The sequence below is a fragment of the Drosophila serrata genome, unplaced genomic scaffold, assembly GCF_035046125.1.
Source record: "Drosophila serrata isolate PLE 108 unplaced genomic scaffold, ASM3504612v1 contig_382, whole genome shotgun sequence".
Lineage (NCBI taxonomy): Eukaryota > Metazoa > Arthropoda > Insecta > Diptera > Drosophilidae > Drosophila > Drosophila serrata.
Genome location: NW_028257280.1, coordinates 10177417 through 10197476, shown reverse-complemented (window position 1 = coordinate 10197476; position 20060 = coordinate 10177417). Strand labels below are relative to the sequence as shown.

General features: G+C 44.9%; 5 protein-coding genes, 1 long non-coding RNA gene and 1 pseudogene across 8 annotated transcripts; 4 read left to right on the top strand and 3 right to left on the bottom strand.

Moving 5' to 3' along the window:
* Positions 1-337: 337 nt before the first annotated feature.
* LOC147642623 (major heat shock 70 kDa protein Ab pseudogene) lies at positions 338-2699 on the top strand (annotated as a pseudogene). The gene has a single exon (XR_015273289.1). The product of XR_015273289.1 is annotated as a major heat shock 70 kDa protein Ab pseudogene (transcript).
* A 173-nt stretch (positions 2700-2872) lies between these two features.
* On the top strand, positions 2873-5619 carry LOC110188704 (protein VAC14 homolog). Its single transcript, XM_020958514.2, has 9 exons — positions 2873-3088; positions 3151-3301; positions 3372-3602; positions 3656-4121; positions 4174-4500; positions 4554-4662; positions 4716-5012; positions 5069-5311; positions 5377-5619. Exons 1-9 carry the CDS (start codon positions 2991-2993, stop codon positions 5516-5518), a joined length of 2064 nt encoding a protein of 687 aa, XP_020814173.2. The 5' UTR covers positions 2873-2990; the 3' UTR covers positions 5519-5619.
* Polr3C (RNA polymerase III subunit C) lies at positions 5571-8093 on the bottom strand. 2 transcript variants are annotated; one of them, XM_020958527.2, is made up of 6 exons: positions 7277-8093; positions 6712-7213; positions 6547-6652; positions 6135-6484; positions 5911-6078; positions 5571-5855 (listed from the first exon to the last, which is right to left on the bottom strand). In XM_020958527.2, the coding sequence occupies exons 1-6, from the start codon at positions 7549-7551 to the stop codon at positions 5688-5690; spliced, it is 1569 nt and encodes a 522-aa protein (XP_020814186.2). In that variant the 5' UTR covers positions 7552-8093; the 3' UTR covers positions 5571-5687. The 2 variants fall into 2 exon arrangements, with proteins under 2 accessions (XP_020814186.2, XP_086696267.1); XM_086840141.1 differs by having other exon boundaries at positions 6712-7194; positions 7277-7711.
* Positions 7692-9662, top strand: LOC110188694 (F-box only protein 9). The gene is made up of 3 exons (XM_020958502.2): positions 7692-8105; positions 8169-8878; positions 8934-9662. Exons 2-3 carry the CDS (start codon positions 8193-8195, stop codon positions 9577-9579), a joined length of 1332 nt encoding a protein of 443 aa, XP_020814161.2. The 5' UTR covers positions 7692-8105; positions 8169-8192; the 3' UTR covers positions 9580-9662.
* On the bottom strand, positions 9634-12447 carry trus (programmed cell death 2 like trus). The gene is made up of 3 exons (XM_020958490.2): positions 11308-12447; positions 10163-11241; positions 9634-10105 (listed from the first exon to the last, which is right to left on the bottom strand). The coding sequence occupies exons 1-3, from the start codon at positions 11413-11415 to the stop codon at positions 9850-9852; spliced, it is 1443 nt and encodes a 480-aa protein (XP_020814149.2). The 5' UTR covers positions 11416-12447; the 3' UTR covers positions 9634-9849.
* On the bottom strand, positions 11669-19989 carry LOC110190600 (UNC93-like protein MFSD11). The gene is made up of 4 exons (XM_020961197.2): positions 19165-19989; positions 13504-13673; positions 12984-13441; positions 11669-12923 (listed from the first exon to the last, which is right to left on the bottom strand). The coding sequence occupies exons 1-4, from the start codon at positions 19249-19251 to the stop codon at positions 12328-12330; spliced, it is 1311 nt and encodes a 436-aa protein (XP_020816856.1). The 5' UTR covers positions 19252-19989; the 3' UTR covers positions 11669-12327.
* On the top strand, positions 17050-18820 carry LOC147642622 (uncharacterized). Its single transcript, XR_015273291.1, has 2 exons — positions 17050-17494; positions 18630-18820. It is a non-coding gene; the product is annotated as an uncharacterized LOC147642622 (long non-coding RNA).
* Positions 19990-20060: the final 71 nt, after the last annotated feature.

Here is a 20060-nt window from a genome sequence, read left to right as displayed (position 1 = left end):
GTGGGCCAGATTTAAAATTCTACAATTATATTTAAGCCATCGATATATGTATGTAAGTGTATTTATTAAAGGCAGAAAATATGGAAAACCAAACATGGAATTTTCTCGAACCCAAAAGAAAGTATATTTGTTGCGGTAGGTCAAATGCCGTTTGTGTTTTCATGAAGAAAAATCTAGAAAATTCAAGGTGTCGCTCTCTTAAAAGGCTACTACTGTCGTCTCGCTCACTCGCACGGCACAGCCACCCCGTTCTCGGAGTTTCGAGAGAGGCCGCTCTCGAATGTTCGCGAAGAGTGCGCCCGGGTATAAATAGAGCCGCTCGGTTCTCTTCGCAGCAAATCAAAACAAGCAAGCAAACTGAAAACATCGCGAAAGCGAAAAAGCAAACCAAAACAAACCGAGCTGAACAAGCTAAGTGCATTAAATTGCAGAATTAAAGTTATTCAAGCTAAAAAGTATTGAAGACAAGCAAAAAGTTAAGGAACTTGGAAAAGCGACAACACCCGACTATTAGAAAGTCTAAAAGTTACAAATCTCAGAAGTAAGAAACAAGAAGTATCCACAAAACACACAAAATGCCTGCCATTGGAATCGACTTGGGCACCACGTACTCCTGCGTGGGTGTCTACCAGCACGGCAAGGTGGAAATCATTGCCAACGACCAGGGCAACCGCACCACACCATCCTACGTGGCATTCACGGACTCCGAGCGTCTGATCGGCGACGCCGCCAAGAACCAGGTGGCGATGAACCCCCGGAACACAGTGTTCGACGCCAAGCGCCTCATCGGACGCAAGTACGACGACCCAAAGATCGCGGAGGACATGAAGCACTGGCCCTTCAAGGTGGTCAGCGACGGCGGAAAGCCCAAAATCGGCGTGGAGTTTAAGGGCGAGGCCAAGCGTTTTGCCCCCGAGGAGATCAGCTCAATGGTGCTGGTCAAGATGCGGGAGACGGCGGAGGCCTATCTGGGCGAGAGCGTCACGGACGCGGTCATCACTGTGCCAGCCTACTTCAACGACTCCCAGCGCCAGGCCACCAAGGACGCCGGCCGCATCGCTGGACTGAACGTGCTCCGAATCATCAACGAGCCCACGGCGGCAGCACTGGCCTACGGACTGGACAAAAATCTTCAGGGAGAGCGCAACGTGCTCATCTTTGACCTGGGTGGCGGCACCTTTGACGTCTCCATCCTGACCATCGACGAGGGATCTCTGTTCGAGGTACGGGCCACCGCAGGAGACACACACCTGGGCGGTGAGGACTTCGACAACCGGCTGGTCACGCACCTGGCGGATGAGTTCAAGCGCAAGTACAAGAAGGACCTACGTTCCAACCCGCGCGCCTTGCGTCGTCTACGTACGGCTGCCGAGCGGGCCAAGCGCACACTGTCCTCCAGCACGGAGGCCACCATCGAGATTGACGCGCTGTTCGAAGGCAACGATTTCTACACCAAGGTGAGCCGTGCACGCTTCGAGGAGCTGTGTGCAGACCTCTTCCGCAACACCCTGCAGCCCGTGGAGAAGGCGCTTACCGACGCCAAGATGGACAAGGGCCAGATTCACGACATAGTGCTCGTGGGCGGCTCCACCCGTATCCCCAAGGTGCAGAGCCTGCTGCAGCAGTTCTTCCACGGCAAGAGCCTGAACCTCTCCATCAACCCAGACGAGGCGGTGGCCTACGGAGCCGCCGTGCAGGCCGCAATCCTTAGCGGGGACCAGACCGGCAAGATCCAGGACGTGCTGTTGGTGGATGTAGCACCCCTCTCGCTCGGCATCGAGACCGCCGGCGGGGTGATGACCAAACTGATTGAGCGCAACTGCCGCATCCCTTGCAAGCAGACGAAGACCTTCTCCACGTACTCGGACAACCAGCCCGGAGTTTCCATCCAGGTATATGAGGGCGAACGTGCGATGACCAAGGACAACAATGCTCTGGGAACCTTCGACCTGTCCGGCATCCCGCCGGCCCCCCGAGGAGTGCCCCAGATCGAGGTCACCTTCGACATGGACGCTAACGGCATCCTGAACGTCTCTGCCAAGGAGATGAGCACGGGCAAGGCCAAGAACATCACCATCAAGAACGACAAGGGACGGCTCTCGCAGGCGGAAATCGACCGCATGGTGAACGAGGCCGAGAAGTATGCCGACGAGGACGAGAAGCAGCGGCAGCGCATCACCTCTCGAAACGCGCTGGAGAGCTACGTCTTCAACGTGAAGCAGGCTGTGGAGCAGAACGGCTCTGGAAAGCTGGACGAAGCCGATAAAAACTCCGTTCTGGAAAGATGCAATGAGATTATCCGCTGGCTGGACACCAACACCACCGCCGAGAAGGAGGAGTTCGACCACAAGCTGGAGGAGCTTACCCGCCACTGCTCCCCCATTATGACAAAGATGCATCAGCAGGGAGCGGGCGCTGGAGCGGGAGGAGCCGCTGGTCCTGGAGCCAACTGTGGTCAGCAGGCCGGTGGCTTTGGAGGATACTCTGGCCCCACTGTGGAGGAAGTCGACTAAGAGGACTTTGTGTTCACAAGTATTAGCGGATCTCATTCCTAATTTATTATTTTTGAGACTGATTCGGATTTTTGGTTGAGAACTCAAAAGAAATCTTACAACACCCTTGTCCTAAGATAGTTATAGAATGTTACATATATGCTTAATTAGCTGAATTTAAAATAAATTATTTATCTCTTAAACAAATGTGTATATGACTTTTTATTTGGGATAAATTTAAATTCAAAAAACGGGGTAAAGCAAGGCTGCTTCTGAGTAAATTAATTGATCAAAATAAGTGAATTAAACTAAATAGTAGGTGGAAAAAATGAATTAAATTGATATTGGCGTGTAACGGTAGCCCAACGGCTCACCGATGTTGCTCGCCAGAAACCGAGTTGGCAGCCCATCAGCTGTTCGCTGAGATGCAGAAAAAAGCAAAACGAAAACCCGCCTACAAATATTGTTATTTTGATTAGATTAAACGGATAGAAGAATATGGAACCGCCGTACGCACCTCTGAGCGAGTCCTGCGCCAAGGCGCTGGGCGACAAGGTCTACGAGAAGCGCAAGTTGGCCTCGCAGGAGATTGAAAAGTGAGTAGCGTTGCACCTGTCCGCGATTTGTCATCCCAATTGGGAATTCTACTCACCGCCAGAATGGTCACTGAATTCAACAACAAAAACAACTCAGCCCAGATCCGAAAGCTAATCGAGGTGTTGGCCACGGACTATGCCACTTCGCGGGATGCCAACCGGCGCAAGGGGGCGCTTATCGGACTCGCGGCCACTGGCTTAGGGTTGGGAAAGGTAACGTCATTAGTCATCGGCTTAGGTCGCGGTATCTAACTAGATAAACACGTGATTTCACCTTCTCCAGGACTCGGACAAGTATGTGAATGGCCTGGTGACGCCCATCCTGACCTGCCTCTCCGACCCAGAAAAGGGTGTGCGGTACTTTGCCTGCGAGTCACTATACAATGTGGTTAAGGTGGCGCGTTCAGCCATCATTCCATTCTTTCCGGAACTGTTCGCGGCGATATCCCGCCTAGTCACCGACTCTGATCAGATGGTTAAGGATGGCAGCGAGCTACTGGATCGCTTGCTAAAGGTAAAGTTGATGTCTGGCTGAATTGTCTTGAATTTATGAGAAATATTCTGCAGGATATTGTCACAGAATCGTCACAGACCTTTAACTTGGAGGCCTTTATTCCCCTGCTGCGGGAACACATCTACGTAAAGGATGCGTTCGCCCGACAATATGTGATCTCTTGGATATCCATCCTGAATGCCGTGCCCGACATTAACATGGTCAACTATCTGACCGAAATTTTGGATGGGCTGTTTGTCATGCTGGAGGACAATACGCTAGAGATTCAACGCATGTGCGAGACGACGATAAGTCAGTTCCTGAAGTCCATTCGGAACGACTCTTCGTCCGTCCGGATGGAGGATACAATAAACACTTTGATTACCCACGCCCAGTCGCCCAATGAACTGATCAAGTCGATTGCGATCACCTGGATCCGGGAATTTGTTCAAATATTTGGCACAAATGTGTTGCCTTATGCCAGCGGAATATTTACGGCGATACTGCCTTGCCTCGAGTATAACGTGGAGTCGAAGCGCAGTAAGAATCACTTTGTTTATTCAAGAATCCTTTCATTTGTGGCTTTTTTCAGGCATCAAAGAGTGCGCTGTATCCGTCAACAATTCGATGATGCTGCTCGTATCCAGTAAGGAACTGAAAACGCAGACTGTGGCAAAGATAGACCTGCGTTCAATTATGGACGTTCTATCGCAATATCTCACGCACAACTCCATGCATACAAAGATCGCTGTGCTTAAGTGGATCCATCATCTGTTCACCAACTTCCCGAACGAGATGTCTGTGCATGCCACCAATTTAAATAATAATTTAATGTCAACGCTGGCCGATAACTCCGACGAGGTTGTACTGAAAAGTCTGTCCGTTCTAGCGGAAATTGTAAACTCACAGGACACTAGAGGTAACTTATTCCTTCTACAAAATCTTTCCGTGACTAAGGCTTCTCCCTTACAGAATTGAACGACTTCAAGAAGACGCACTATCGCAAGTTTCTGTTAAGTTTGCTGAACTTGTTTAGTGAAGAGAAACTCATATTGGAGAACCGAGCCAGTCTTATCATAAGGTAACTTCCCATTTTAAACTCTGGAATACTTAAATTAAATATATACTTATTAGAAAACTCTGCGTGCTGCTGAATGCCGAATATATTTACCGCACATTTGCCGAGATCATAGCCGAGGAGGTTCCCAACTTAAAGTTCGCATCCACAGTGGTGCGTCTGCTAAACATAATTCTTCTCACCTCCACGGAGCTCTTCGAATTACGAACCAGCCTGCGCAATATTTCCAATGAAAAGTCTGCAGATCTCTTTCAATGCCTGTACAAGAGTTGGGCCCATTGTCCTGTGTCGACACTGTCATTGTGTCTTCTGGCCCAGAGCTACCAGCATGTCTCCCACTTGGTCACGTTATTGTAAGTTCTTTAAGGAAAGAATTGACTAACTACTATATGGAACAAACCACTTACAGCGCTGATGTTGAAATAACCATGGAGTTGCTTACCGAGTTAGACAAACTGGTCCAGCTGATAGAGTCTCCGATCTTTGCTCCTCTGCGTCTCACTCTGGTCTCCAAAGCGAACAACTGCGCGGACGCTCAGTACTTGGCCCACGCCCTGTTTGGCATCCTCATGTTGCTGCCGCAGACCGAAGCTTTCGATACCCTTCGGAATCGACTGCAGTGTGTGCCCAACTACTGGGGCCACAACCCCATGTAAGGAATCAATCCCTCATTAATATCAGTTCGTCTCTATAACATTTTTACTTGTAACCCCTCAGAGATGAGCGAAATTCACTGGAGTACAAAAGTGGCATCGACTTCGATGCTCTGGAACAGCACTTTATAAAGTTACAAAAGGCGCATCGCGAACAGCGAATTGTACAACGGAAGCGCAGTGTAATTACTCCGGAAAGTAATTAGGAGACTAAAGCATACCTTATTTATATATAGCCTGTGATTAAGCGTAAAGTAATTTTATATCGCATTTGTGTGTTTTAATAAACGTGAATCTTATACACCTAGCAGCGTTAACTCTTCGTAAAAAATATTCATAGTAAAACAAGACAATCATAAAAATTACGTATACCTTTTATTTAAACCTTCGAATTCCCGTCGGCAGCGTAGTGCAGTGATGTTGGTACATCTGCAGCAGGAAAATTGTGTCGTCCAGCGTGAGTTCAGCCTTCGACAACGTCTTTATCCTGTTTTTCACCTTGTTTAGGATCTCACATTCGGGTGGCGTAAAAGTCTCGACAATCTGACATGAATAATGAAGATAGGAAAGGAATTTAGGGAACGGAAATAATACCCACCTCAGCGATATATTCTTCGGAATCGCCGCGCTCCTTCATTGTCTCCACTATGCTGTCCAGTCTCTGGGATTTTTCAATGAGACCCTTGTGCTCGTTCTTTTCAAAGTTGGATCGTTCGATGGTGTTGTAGAGGGACTTGTAGCTAGCATCCAGCAGCATTCTCACTGTCTATAGAGCAAGGAATATAAGGTAAGCCAACAAAGAATTATCAACGTTTTACTTACATCCTTCTCTTTGACCTGGAAGAGATAGAAGGCTTTGGCGGGACCATTGCTGCCACCGCCGGGCTTTTTAATGATCTTCACGTGAATGAACTGCTCCTGAAACAAGTTGTAGGCCAACGATTTAGCCTCTTTCGAGGGTATCATGGCCTCCTTTTGCAAGTCCTCTTGCTCGATGTATTTCTTGAAGCGAATTACACGAAAGATACGGGCAGCCTTCGAGCCAAAACGTTCCGTGATGACGGACTCTACGCAGGCGAAGGCAAGCGACTCGAAGGCATGTTCCATATCCACGACATACAGACCTCCGCCCATGTCGCCCACTCTTCTAAAGAATCCCAGTGAATCCTCAGCTGAAATGCATTAAATTCGATAATTAATAAATTCAAATAGTTAAAGCTTGGACTGTAATTACTTAACAAACTTATGTATTGATCCAAGTACTTCATTAAATCCAGATTATTCGACTTCCTCTCGATGGCCTGCTTAATTTCCACGAACGTTATTTGGTTGGAAAGTTTCTACAACGAATCACGTTCAAAAATATAGTTTCCAGGATATAATTATACAGGTTACATACCCGTTGCCACGGATCTGTGGTGTTGTACATGATCTTCAGTATGAATCGGAAGCACTCGGCCGCATTTTCACCCATTTTTCGCTCAATAGCGTCCACCATGATGGCGTCCCGGAAGTCTTGATGAAAGCGATCATAGTTGAGGTTCCACACCATGGTGCTGTCCTTAGCCTCTGCTAGAGTGCCATCGCCCTTGCGTATCTTGTCCAGCAGCTGAAGATCGATATTGGGATGCCGAAAAAAGTCGCACTCGTTGCTCTCGAACTTCGGCACTACCTCATCTTGGTCCTCGGAAACTAGAAGCTCGGGCCTTTTAATGATATAGTGATCCGTAATCATTGTGAGGAAGGTGTTCCTATAGGATTCTGGACTCTCTGCCTTATTTTCCCCCTCGGTCAGGCACTTTATCAGTATGCCACTGGCCGTATCTGATCCTGAATTGATTAGCTCCTCGGCAATGGAGGCACCCACGTTTCCATACTTTGTCTGTATCAAATGAACGTACCTTAAACAAGAAATTTAAATAAAACATCCCTTAGCTTCCATTCTGAGCAAGTTCTCAACTTACCGTGGATACCGGAGTAGGCAGATAATGTCCTCGCGCCGCAGCGCGTACTCGGCAAGGGAGGGATTCAGCTTGGAGGACTCGAAATCCACAAGTCGGAATTTGACGAGAACGGCCAGAGCCAGTCCCACTTCTTTGCGAGAGAGCTTGGTGGCGCTGATCAGTTGCCCCAGCGTTCGCGTGTTGGCCAAGAAGAGGCAGTCGGCCACAGATTGCACAACCTGGCCGAAGCACTGCTCCAGGATGGCGGAACACAGATGTGAATAGTCCGCCGACATGGTAGCAGGAGCAGTTCAGTCACTTTAATCGTAAATTGTGCTGTTTTACAGAAAATGCGGCTAAAAACAAATGCTCAAAACAAAACAAAACCGCGTTGCGGCCAGCTGTTAGTCGATTACCGATAAAATTATTCGATTAGGTCCAAATTTCAAATTGGAAACATTAGATTTTTAATGTCCATCTTATTCTGTTTTTTTTTTTTTAAGTTTAAAATTTATATAAATTTAAATATTTAAGCAATTTATATGTTTAATTAAGGGAAGTTTCCTCAATTCCGTTCCTTATCAGTGGGACGCAAGAGTGGTGTTTTTGCGATGCCACAATCTGTTCACACTCAATAAGTTTACAAGTGTTCTCGTTTGCCGTATCTGAATAAACTTAATCTTTGGGGTCTTACCAATGGCCACATGTTGCTCCCAGTTGCGAACGACTTCGAAATTCTGGGGTGAAGCCCGCGGCCACTATCAGCAGTACGCGCGGCCCTTCATTATAAATCCGTTTTCTGGTCGAACTTTCCCATCTTCCCACTTCGACCAATACTAAGACCTTGCAGGTTAGAATTGCGTCAGATAAAGGTGCCAGCGATCTATTTTTACGATCATATTTGCATTTGCAGTCGCAGACCAGTTTTACTTTAGCCATGTCGGACGTGGACTCGGACGGCGAGGTGCCTAACGAGGGCGGAACCAGTGCAAGTGCTCTCGATGAGTTCCGTGAGAGCTGGCAACGGGAACTTGCCCATGGAAACCCTGGATACAGGCACGACACGGAAACTACGCAGAACTCTAATGCCAGCGAAGCGGAGCTGCTGCAGGCCAAGGCGGAGAGTCTCTTTCGCACTGCCGTACAGCTGGAGCAGCGCGGCAAGGTCTACGACGCAATACCTTTCTACCGCAAGGCCACACAGATCGTGCCCGACATCGAGTTCAAGTTCTACGAGCAGCAGAAGCTAAGCCACGAGTTTGTCAGCAACAAGAAGTTCCTTAATCTGGCCGGGGACTTTGCCAAGCAGCTGGACCTGGGGCAGCCGGGTGCCACGGACGGCAGTGCGGAAGAGGAGTTGGATAATCTGTTCGACAAGTTCCAGCACGACCTGCGCCAGGACAGCATATACAGCGGCAAAATGATCGCGTCCAGCCGTGATGCGAACGTTTTGTCCACGGGACTGCACTTCTCTGATCTGCCGCCCGAGATTGTGATGCGCATCCTGCGATGGGTAGTGTCCGCCCAGCTGGACATGCGCTCCCTGGATCAGTGCGCCGCCGTATGCAAGGGGTTCTATATTTACGCCCGGGATGAGGAACTATGGAGGCTAGCTTGCTTCAAGTAAGGATTCCTTAGATTGCAAACCTCTAGGAGATGCTCATCTGTATTATTTCAGAGTATGGGGACACAATGTTGGAACCTTGGATGCTCAAGACTCTGGTAGTAGCCATGTCTATTACTCCTGGCGCGATATGTTTATCCGGCGGGAGCGGGTGCACTTTAACGGCTGCTACATCAGCAAGACAACGTACCTGCGAATGGGCGAGAATAGCTTCCAGGATCAGTTCTACCGTCCTGTACAACTGGTGGAGTACTATCGCTACATTCGGTTTATGCCCGACGGCAAGGTGCTGATGATGACGAGCGCCGACGAGCCAGCACAGGGCGTCAACAAGTTGAAGCATCTGCATAACGTGCAGCGTGCAGATGTGCTACGAGGTCGCTATCGACTCTACGGCGACACGGTCACCTTGGTGCTTCAAAAATCACAGGCCCGGGGAACGGGACACATGCGGCAGAGGCGAGGCAGCATCATGCCACTGGAGGAGGACTCCGCCCAATTCTTAATAGAACTACGCATCGCAAACTCGCCGAAGCGCCGCCGATGTGCCCAGTTGGTGTGGTCACACTACACGCTCGTCCAGAAACGGAACAAGGTGGATACCAGCTCAGAGTTCGACCTTACGGACGCCAAGTATCCGCCGCTATGGTTCTCGACGGTGAAGAGCTACCACCTCGATGCGGACGCGCCTCTAGTTTAAGTTAGAATTAGCTTTCTGCTCTTTTACATGCTGCAGAATTAAAAGACGGTGAAATTGAAACCCTTTTAGAGGGGGAGAGGAAATAACGAGATATTATTAGCAACTATCCTCATGGAGTGGCGTGTCTAAAAGCGTACAACGTTCTTAACAACTAGAGCGTAAAATCTTCCTAGGACAATATCGAGAAGCTTAGCTTTTCCTCCGCAGTTTACGGTTAAAATTCGTTGCAAGAGTCTGCAACTATAGCAGCTACAGCGATTTGGGGTTCCTTTAGGACTCGGACTGCACCACCACGTGCTCGTAGCGCATCAGGTCAGGCGTGTCCCAGCAACTCTTAAGGCAGGTGAAGACCAGCACGTTGCCATATTCGATCGGGGCATTGCAGCCGTTAAGCTGGAAACGCAGCTTGGGAATGAGTGTGGGCAGCAGCTGCACCTCGCAGATCGTCTCTCCCCTGCAATTCTGGCACTTGGGCAACGGTTCCGCTAGCGGTGCCACTAGCAGCGGAAGAGCATCTCGGGAGTACCTACCACAGAGCCGTAATTAAAGTGGGGACTTGTATTTTTTGACTAGATATGCTTACCTTAAGACTTGACCTGGATTCTGCTGGATGGTGGTGATAAAGTTGTGAAACAATATGTCGCCGTGTGCGGGCAGCGCCTTTTCGTACGCTTCATGCTCGTCCCCAACCTCTACAGCGGATCCCGCGGCCAGTGCCGTGGGCGAATGGGCCGCACCCTCGTCCCTGAGCTTATACTCCTGATACAGATCACGTATGTGGTCCATGGACAGCGAGCCACCATAGTTCTCGTACTCCTCCACCCGGGTCTTGCTCTCTACATCCACGGCGATGTAGTAGGACTTTAATGTAAGGTCCTTGGTCTGCGACAATGGCTGCGAAGTGTGCTTCAACAAGGCAATCAGGTCGCGTTCCGGCTTCTTGGGAGTGTCGACCAGCACCACATCCGTTTCTGGGCCCTCGATCTCGGCACAAATAACAGCGGAAGCGGCACTGGCCCCGGCACCATCCACGCTGGGAGCGGCGGCTGCTGCACAGTTTGCATTGGGATCGTCGTCGGCATTCTGCGGTGAAATCATGGCCATTTGATGAAACCCTGAGACCAGATCGTTCTCTACCGAGGTGCTCTCGTCCTCGTCGTCGTCATCATCCCCGCCACCTCCACCGCTAATCTTTCCCAGATCGACTTTGGCTGGCTCATCCAGTTGCATATCGCCCTTAGCGTACTGCAGGACATTGGGTCGCACGTTGCCATTCCGTTCATTCTGGTCGTCATCGGCGGTAATGTCCATAGCCTCGTCTTCGGTCTTCACCAGACCACTGGCCAAGCTGTCACCCCAGTCGTCCGCTCCACTGCACCAGCTTACCGCCTGCAGGCCGCTGGACTTGGACTTCGACTTTTTCTGCGACGGCTTCTTGGGCGACTGCTCGCTGATGACCTCGAACTGGTTCTCCAGATGCTGTGTGCGGACGCACACCCAGCTCTTCGGATTCTGCGAGCAGGCGGGGCTCACGCACCCGAAAACGTACAGGCTGCGATGAAACTGGGAACGATCCAGGGGCGCATACATCTGCACAATCAGAGGACGCACCACGCCGCACAGCGGGCAGGCCGGAACGGTCACCTCGTGTCTGGGCCAATCCTGAGGGTAAAAATCAATTTCAATTATCAGCTGTCCGTTTGGCGCTCGCGTCACAACATTTCTTACGGGGGTGCCGCCGATTTTGTTGGTGCAGCTGTTTAGGAACTGCTCCTGCTTGGCCGTAACCTCCTCATCGTCGTAGCCCAGGTACACCGTCGACTTATTCTTGGCCATTTTTCATGTTTTTTTCTTTGGTTTTCGGGTGCAGAAACTTCTGATTGGATTGCTTTAGTGATGGGCGATGTGAATGCTGTTTCTTATCGATTATTGTGCAAGCAGCTATCGATTAATCTATAGTAATCGCATGGTAAGTATTCATCTTAAGTTATCGCATGGTAAGTATTCAATTCAAAATATACTCGTTTTCTTGGCTTGTTATAATTAAGTAAACAAAGTAAAACATCAATATAAAGAAAATACAATGTTATTTATGATAAAATATATATTTATTTGAGCTCAAATATTCTATTTTTTAAATGTAAGCCAAAAACATAGAAATTTCGAATGATTTGCGGGGTTTAACTTAATTTTAGCATAATCCTGCGCAGTGCTTCTTAAATAACGTGCACGCCATCAAGTAAATCGCTTAAATTCCTTGAGCATTTTCAAGTCTGTAAATTTCTCTAAATGATTACGTATTTTTTGCTCTTTTCAACAGCTTCACGTTGCAACTGAAATAAAGCAACGTTTTACAGCTGTGAAAAACGTCATCTACAATTTAACTCAGCACTCGCACAATAGTTTTGCACAGCTGTTTTCCTTACTAATACTCAAAATCTGTCGCTTTAATTATTCATTTACAATTGCACACTCGCTGCTTAAAATAAATAAACGCACATATACTGTTTACAATACACACATATAAAAACATAGACAACTAGATTATAATTACGTTTTGGAATGCTAACATTAAAATACGCATTAGGTACAATATAGCAACGCTAGCGCACAACAACACTTAACAGTTATTGTCTAGGAAGACGACGCAGTCGCACGGATCCAGCGCACTTCCGAGGAATTCAACAAACGTGGACAAAAGTGGCTAGACCTAGTCCTAATACCTTATTAGGTGGGATTACGGATTGATTACTTATCGAGCGCCTCCTGCTCCCGGTGCTGCCGCTTAAAGCCCCACTCGACGAACACGAAGGCGATGGTGCCGATGGTTCCGGTCACCACCAGTATGCCCAGCTGGACATACAGCCCAAAGTGCGAGGAGTAAAAGAAGCTGATGGCCGCCGCCACGGACTGAGTGAACTTGAACAGGGCAAAAGCTCCCACCGCATTGTTCACATACTCTCCGCCCAGCATCGAGTAGATCTGGGTGTTGAAGCAGGCGTCGCCAAGGCCAAGCAGGAAGGCACAGACCAGGGCAATGCTGGCGCTAGGCGGATCCAGGTAGGATATATCGTTGGTATCTTTGAACGGTGCACTGTTCGGCAGATTGATGAATGTCATAAAGAAGGCCGCCATGTGCATCACATAGCCGGCAATGACGATGGGATCACGTCCATATCTGGTTGTCTTGTTGCCCAGTATCCCAAAGAGTCCGCCTCCAAAGACTTCGCCGGCTCCAATGCAAATGCCAACCAGGCCAACGATCTCTTTCGGTGTCTGGGCTATTTTTGTGGTGAATCCAATGGCGGAACCAAAGACGCCACTAAAGAAAGATAGCTCCAGTCCTGGAAATCACAAGAAATTATTATATTTAAATGAGTTGAAGTTCAGTTAAGCTAACTCACCTGTATAGAAAAAGGCCAGACTGAGGAGCAGCATCTTCTTTGTGCAGAACAGTTGTCCGGCCGACTTTAGAGCATACATGGCCTGTCCACATCCCGTGTGCTTCTGCTCTAGCTCGTTGTCGTGCTCGGCATTGTCGGCCATAAATCGCAGGGCGGCAAGAAAAACGATACCCAAAATTGCAATCACTGTAAGCACTCCGATGACCAAATTCCGGGTCTCCTTGTCGATGACGGTTTTGTCCTGGAACTGATAGTACACAAACAGGTTGCCGATGAACATGCTGCACTGCAGCAGAGCCCAAAAGACGCCCGAGTTGCGGGAGATGGTGGTTGTTTCGCTGCAGCGCGCCAGGTAGGTTCCCTGCCCTGTCCAAGTGATCGATGCTCCAAGTCCCAGCACTGCGCTGCCCACGTACAGCAACACCGTCGATGGGAACATGAACGTGATCATAAAAGCCCTGCCAGGATTGGAATCGTTAAGTATTGAACCCTTATGCTACATCACCGGGGATCTACTCACGTATAGGTCAATGCTCCCACGACCATTGCCACACGAGGGCCCGTGAAAGAAATAAACGAGGGCGCCAGCCAGTTGGAGAGCGAGAAGAACAGGTAGATGATGGCCAGGCTGGTGTAGCCCTCGCCCTTGAAGTTCTCATCCTCCTTGGAAATACTGTCCAGTATGGTTTTCTGTTGAAAAAGAGACGGGATTCAATCGGATTAGCATTTGGGAAACGTGCCAGACACCTTTTTAAAGCCTGCATGCCAATGAACCGGCCGTAACGCATTTGTTTGTTGCTATTTGTTTTTTCTTTATTTATTTCTTAAAATGTTATACGGAAAACGTGTTCTCGGTTCAAGTACATTTTGTACAGGTATTTCCTGTGCGGATACGAATGGTTGGATATAAGCCAATAGAATAAAGACAATAAAGGAAACTTATTTCAGAAAGCCGTAGCTTAAATAAACTTGAAGTTTGCAATTCAATTATAGGATCAAATCGGAGTCAATTCTTATGTCAAAGAATCGACCAATTGAAAAAGTTCATAACTAAGCCAAAAATGCATTAATTTTAATTCGAAAAGTGTTCCTATGTTAGTTTTTATTAGGTTAATAAATCTGTATACTCAATTTTAAATTTAAAAAGTTTAAATTTTTTTTTTGGCAATTTTTGACGATTTAAATGATTTAAACCCCTTATAAAATTTTGATAAAAATAAATTTTGACCGGATCCAGTTAGATCGACTCGGCTGTTTATTCTGATCAAAAATATATATGATTTATAGGGTCGGAAATGAGTCCTTCACTGCGTTTTAAGTTTCTGACTAAAATTATAATACCCTGCAAGGTATAATATTGCAAAGTATTACTTTGCTATTAAATATTTCGGCAGGGATTATTTTGGTAGTCATTTAAGTTATATGTGCTTTAAAATAACATTGTAAACAGATTTCAAACCAGAATAGATCTTGCTTAATAATAATAAACAGGGTCTTTATCCTGTAACCACTATAACTAATATTCAATTTAAATACATCATAAATACTTTCAATTCACCACAGCTTTAATGAATAGAATTCTTGATTTCTGGACCTTGGAATCATGTCTGCAACCAGATTCAAGTGCAACATTGCAATTCTTGTGTCTGATCAATGGAAAATTACAAGCTCTAGCTGCTGAACACACACATGGGAAACACGTTTGCGGACAAGTTCTAAAATTTTCCATTCCAAAGGACGCATCTCAGTAAACGGCCTGCAAATAATATCGTTATCTCGGCGCTAAATTCTGACTCTGACACGATTTCGGATTCCATTTGCATCAATTAAGTGGCGCTGGCGCGAATCTGGTGCGGTCCTCGTGCCCATTTAGAAATCCAACTCGAGAGTTGCATTATCAGTACTTAACGGGTGTCACTCTCAATATAGACGTTTGATCGGAAACAATTTATAATAAAGTAAGTTATATGCGAAAAGCGGAACTGGTTGTTTACCCATTTCAAGAAAAATAAATTACAATTATGACCTTGTGACTGAATGGGATACAGGAACTAAAAAACGGAACTATCAACGGAAATTTGTTGTTAACTCAGCTTTGGGGATTTACGCAAATATTCTAAACTGCTCTTGATTTCATAAGTACAATTAAAATGCCATATACTAGTACTATTTATGGCCCCCTGTACATTCAAGCATAAAAACCAAAATGTTATAGACGACTGTAAGACGATCGTGATAAGAAATCGTTTCAAGTGCAATCACACCTTATCAGCTCACTGAATGATCTTGTTATTATTCGATTGGCGGACGACGGCCTAACCCGGGAGGAAATTGGGTCAAGTTTTTTGCAAATAAATGCCGAAAGAAAGCCAACTTCGAGATTCGAATGCAATAAAGAAAGTCGTGTGCGAATACGCGGAATTGCAGGAGAATGCATCGAACAACTTATTAAATTGATCGCCTGCTTAAGATGTTTATTTATTACGCAAAAGAAACTGGCACAACAACTCACGAAAAAACTTTAAAAATGCTTAAAACGAGTTTGGATTTTTATTGTAAGTGGGTATAGCGACTTTTCCATCAAGTTTGCATTCAAAAGAACTATATGCAGGTAGTTTTTATGGGTCTTTTCTCTTGCTTTGGTCAAAAGGAAGAGATAATAAGATAAAATCATTATGATCATCAATCGCGGAGGCTTCATATTGAAATGATCCCCGAATCATTTCATTCTTTTAGTGTTTAAAATATAAATATATATGTATGATTAGAGATATTTGGTAATATCTTTGTTATCATGCTATCCAACTACAACTATACAATTTAAAACATGAATGAAAACTTACTTTGGGTAGCCAAAGTTTGTTAATTGAATTATAGGATCGCATAGCAAATGGATTATAACTATTCGCATTATGAGAATATATATGCCAATATTTTCGAAAAATAATTAATTAATTATAAATAGAATTATAATATACTACAAGGGTATTAATATGTCCCAGTCCGCCTTAAAGGGTGTAAAGCACTTTCGGTGCTTCCAGCTAGACTTGGTTTTCTACTCTTTCCCCTAGACATAGCTGCACACGAGCCGAGCTGGTGCAGCATGTGGGCCCGGTTTGGGGGGCAGGAGCAGTTAGCAATGGGCAGTGAGTGGTGGGCTCGTCGGCGCACACCCACTTTTTGTTTTTGGTTTCAGTTTCTGTTTCGTTTTTTGTTTTCTGTTGTGCAAGCAGAGGCGCCTAGCGGCTGTTTTGTTATGTATATACACATACATATTACTGCCAGTATGCTCGGCTATGCTCTCTGGCGTCTTGGCCAAATTGATGTGTGAATACGTACGTAGCTATGTAGGTATGCATGTACATATGTTGGTCAACCTGGCCGAGGTGGCCTTGGGTTGGTACAACTGGCGGGCTGTGTGTGCGGCATCGGCGAACTTGCAATTGCAATGACATTGAAAGAGCTGGCGTTGACGCGTTTGCTGAAAAGCATTTGATTCCGATTGCGCAATCAGCCGGAAAGCGTTCTGTGTTCCCTGCCACTTCCAGCAACGGATTGCGCCATATGAGCCAAGGCCCCCGCTTTAAAATTGCTGTCTAATAGGCCAAGACTTGCCGATCGATCGGTCGGTTTGCTCGATATTGCCCGGTCTATAAGTTTGGCTAACTACGCCATAGCACGCCCTGCTTGGAATTCCAAGTCACTATTGCTTTTGTTGCTGCGACGGCCATAGTAAATCGTTTATAAGGAGAAACACTAAGTGCACAGAAAGAAAACTAGGATGGACTACTTATTACATTCGTAAAAATCTTTTTAGCCCTTTTGGGAAATATATAAAGAGGAGTAAAACAGAGTTTTACGAGTACATTTAACTTTAAGAATTCAGGTAACAATAAAATTGTACTTGAGGTGTGCGTATACGTAATATTTTCCGCTGAGTAATCTTTTAGATATTCCTAAGAATATTTACTGTTTTTTGATTCATTTTGTTACAAAAAAACGTCTGATTATAAATCAATAATAATTCATTCTATTTATATATACATACATACATATGTATATCTTCAAAGTGTAAAGGCCCAAGACTCGGACAAAAAGAAAACAAAAATATTGCGCATGAGTCGCTGGTAAAGCTGAAAGGCCATATAAAAGACAAAAAATCGTATCACAACAAAAATAATAAGTAGCAAAAGCGAACAATTACAAAGCTTCACTCGATCCGCACAAATTTTTGCGGTATTTATCAGAGAAGGCACCTTATACAGTCCATTGAACCATAACAAAATGCTTTTCAAAATGTGCTTTTTATGCAAAACAATGACAAAGACGTACTTTGTGGTGGCCGGTTTGGGTTTCGAGTTTCGCTCAAAACAGAAAATGCCTCGGAATACGTAACCAGATGAGATAAACGTGAAAAAGAACATTTTTTGCGACTACCAGACAATCCAGTTGCTTAATTAAACCACTCTCACGATATGTGTGCGTATCGGATATACATTTTATATGCACAGGTAGGTTGGTCTGTTTTCTGGTTTTATTTTTACCTGGCGCGTGGCCTTGATCTTACGGCTTTTATTACTCACAATAAATAATCAACGAAATGAGCCGTTATAATGCAACAAATGAATGGAGTTATCTACAGCTCCATGATTAGCCATATCACACACTCGAATGCTAGTGTTGCTGCATTGTAATTATTTGCAAACATTAATTAACTAATCGCTGTCACCTGATTACTAGGAAAGATATATAAGGGTCCTCTAATCTGTTTATGAATGGGAATGTTATTGGGTGGTTCGCAGAACCAACACTGGCATAGATATAGATTTATGCTTGTTTAACTCAAAATATTAATCAGTTGGTGACTTGATTAATTTTTAGAATGTTAATTAAAACAAGAAAGGAAACTAAGTTCGAGAAGACGAAGTTTAAATAACCTTGTAGCTTGCAAACGAATTGGGCATTATCGATATTTTTATAAGACAACTTTTGCGAAAAATCAAAGTTTAAAAAACTCATAACTAAGCCAAAAAAGCATTAATTGCAATTCATAAAGCGTATAAATACTAGTTCTTATAATGTTATTAAATCTGCATTATCAATTTAAAGTTTAAAAAAATTAAACTTTTTGCCATTTTTTGACAATTTGAACGATGTAACCCCTTATAAAATTAAAAAAAAATGGCCAAAATTTATTTTTCTACCGGACCTGTCTAGATCGACTCGGCTATTGTTGCTGATCAAGAATATATATGATTTATAGGGTTGGAAACGACTCCTTGTCCGTGTTCGAAGGTTCTGACCTGCAATACCAATATCGTTTTTAGGCACGGCCTAATGCAACAAGAAAACAATACTATATTGAGTAAATCATTATCTAGTAGTATATGAAATATGATATATCAGAATGCTGCGCATAAAGAAAAATATATATAGTTATTCTGTACGTCTTTAAACTTTTTATTGAGTTGAAACAAACATTTGGGGTGAACTTGGTGGCCCGATAAAACCTAATTTATTTTGGGCTTATTGTATGGAATATCGGGGAGTCAAATTCCCTTATTAAGGTCAACTTTTTTAGCTCTATGTGGCTTCATCACATCTATTTGCATAATAATAATAATAACTAATTGTATTTTGTGACAGATGATACGCGTCTAAGTGCTCTATATTCCGTTTCTTATCAATTGTGGGATGTTGTCGTGGCAAATATTGGATTAAAAAGTATATACATACACGAAACTGTTTCTCTCAGAGGGAATTAAAGAAATGAATCCTCTATTTTTATGTATTTTAAGGCACTTTTTGCCAGTCAAATAAATAATATACCCAAAGACATGTTTACTTAAAGGAAGTGATTATCCAAAGGTCAGTTCTAAAAAAAAATGCTTCATGGACACGTTTGTAAAAAGCAAAAAATAAAAGTGTATATCTCTGCATCCGCCCCTTATCGTGACCTTTGAGCAGTACATTAAATCGGAACTGTAAACCAACAAATCGCCCGACACTTTACACCGCCACAAATCGGGGCACAGGCTGAGTGGCGGCAAAAACGACGCCACATCCTGTGACATCTGAATGGGGTTGGGTCGAAGGGCACACTACGATGTCTATTGGCAAGGACAAGGACGGGATTCCAATGGCAAGGATATACATACACACACACACACTAGCAACTCACCTCAATGTTACACATGGTCTGGAATGCCGTAAAGACGAACATAAAGCCGAAGCCCAGGATGAGAATCATCAGGAATTTGATATCCATCCTGATGCCGTTATGTGACGACCTGCCCGCCGCGAGTTTAATGTAATCAAATCGAACTTAATTAACTTGCCGCGCTCACTGCATTTGCATTCGGTGGTAGCAGGAGGGGGGACGGCGTCGAGGAAAGGGCGTGAACTCAGCTATCTCTTAATTGACGAAACGTAGCGAACGCTAGAATGCAGATAGCTGCATCTATTTATCACAACGCGAAAACAATAACTCAAACAGATAGATGGGTATAAATCAAAACACGCAAAAAACGAAACGAAAACACAGAGCACGAAAGTTAAATGCGCGGCCAAAATAAAGCAACAACAAGTATGGGGTGAAAGAGGCTCACTGGCTCACTTGTGTTTCCACGGCGTTTTATTTATTTTTGTTTGTAAGCGCTTAGATTCAACTGGTTTTATTGTTTAAATTCCCCATATTTTAGATTTGTTGAATAAATAAAAATACCAATATATCTATTTTTTGACTTTTGTTGATATTTTTGTTTTGGTCACTCTGAATTCCGGAGCTGTTGTTTAACATTTTACATCTTGCATGTCTAGAAAACAATTTAACACGTTTACAGATTCAAAGCGTCGAATTCTCAGTATTGGGGTCGAATTCTCTTGTATAGTGTAAAGAACGTAACATATCCACTCTCTTTTCTCTGGGGTGGATGTTAATTAACAGAATCCTCTCTCGGGGGCTGTCGGGGTGTCGGTCGTTTTTTGGGTACACGTTTTTGTTTTTGATCGGTCTGAATTCCAGAGCTGTTATTTAACATTTTACATGTCTAAAAAACATTTTACATTACAAATTTA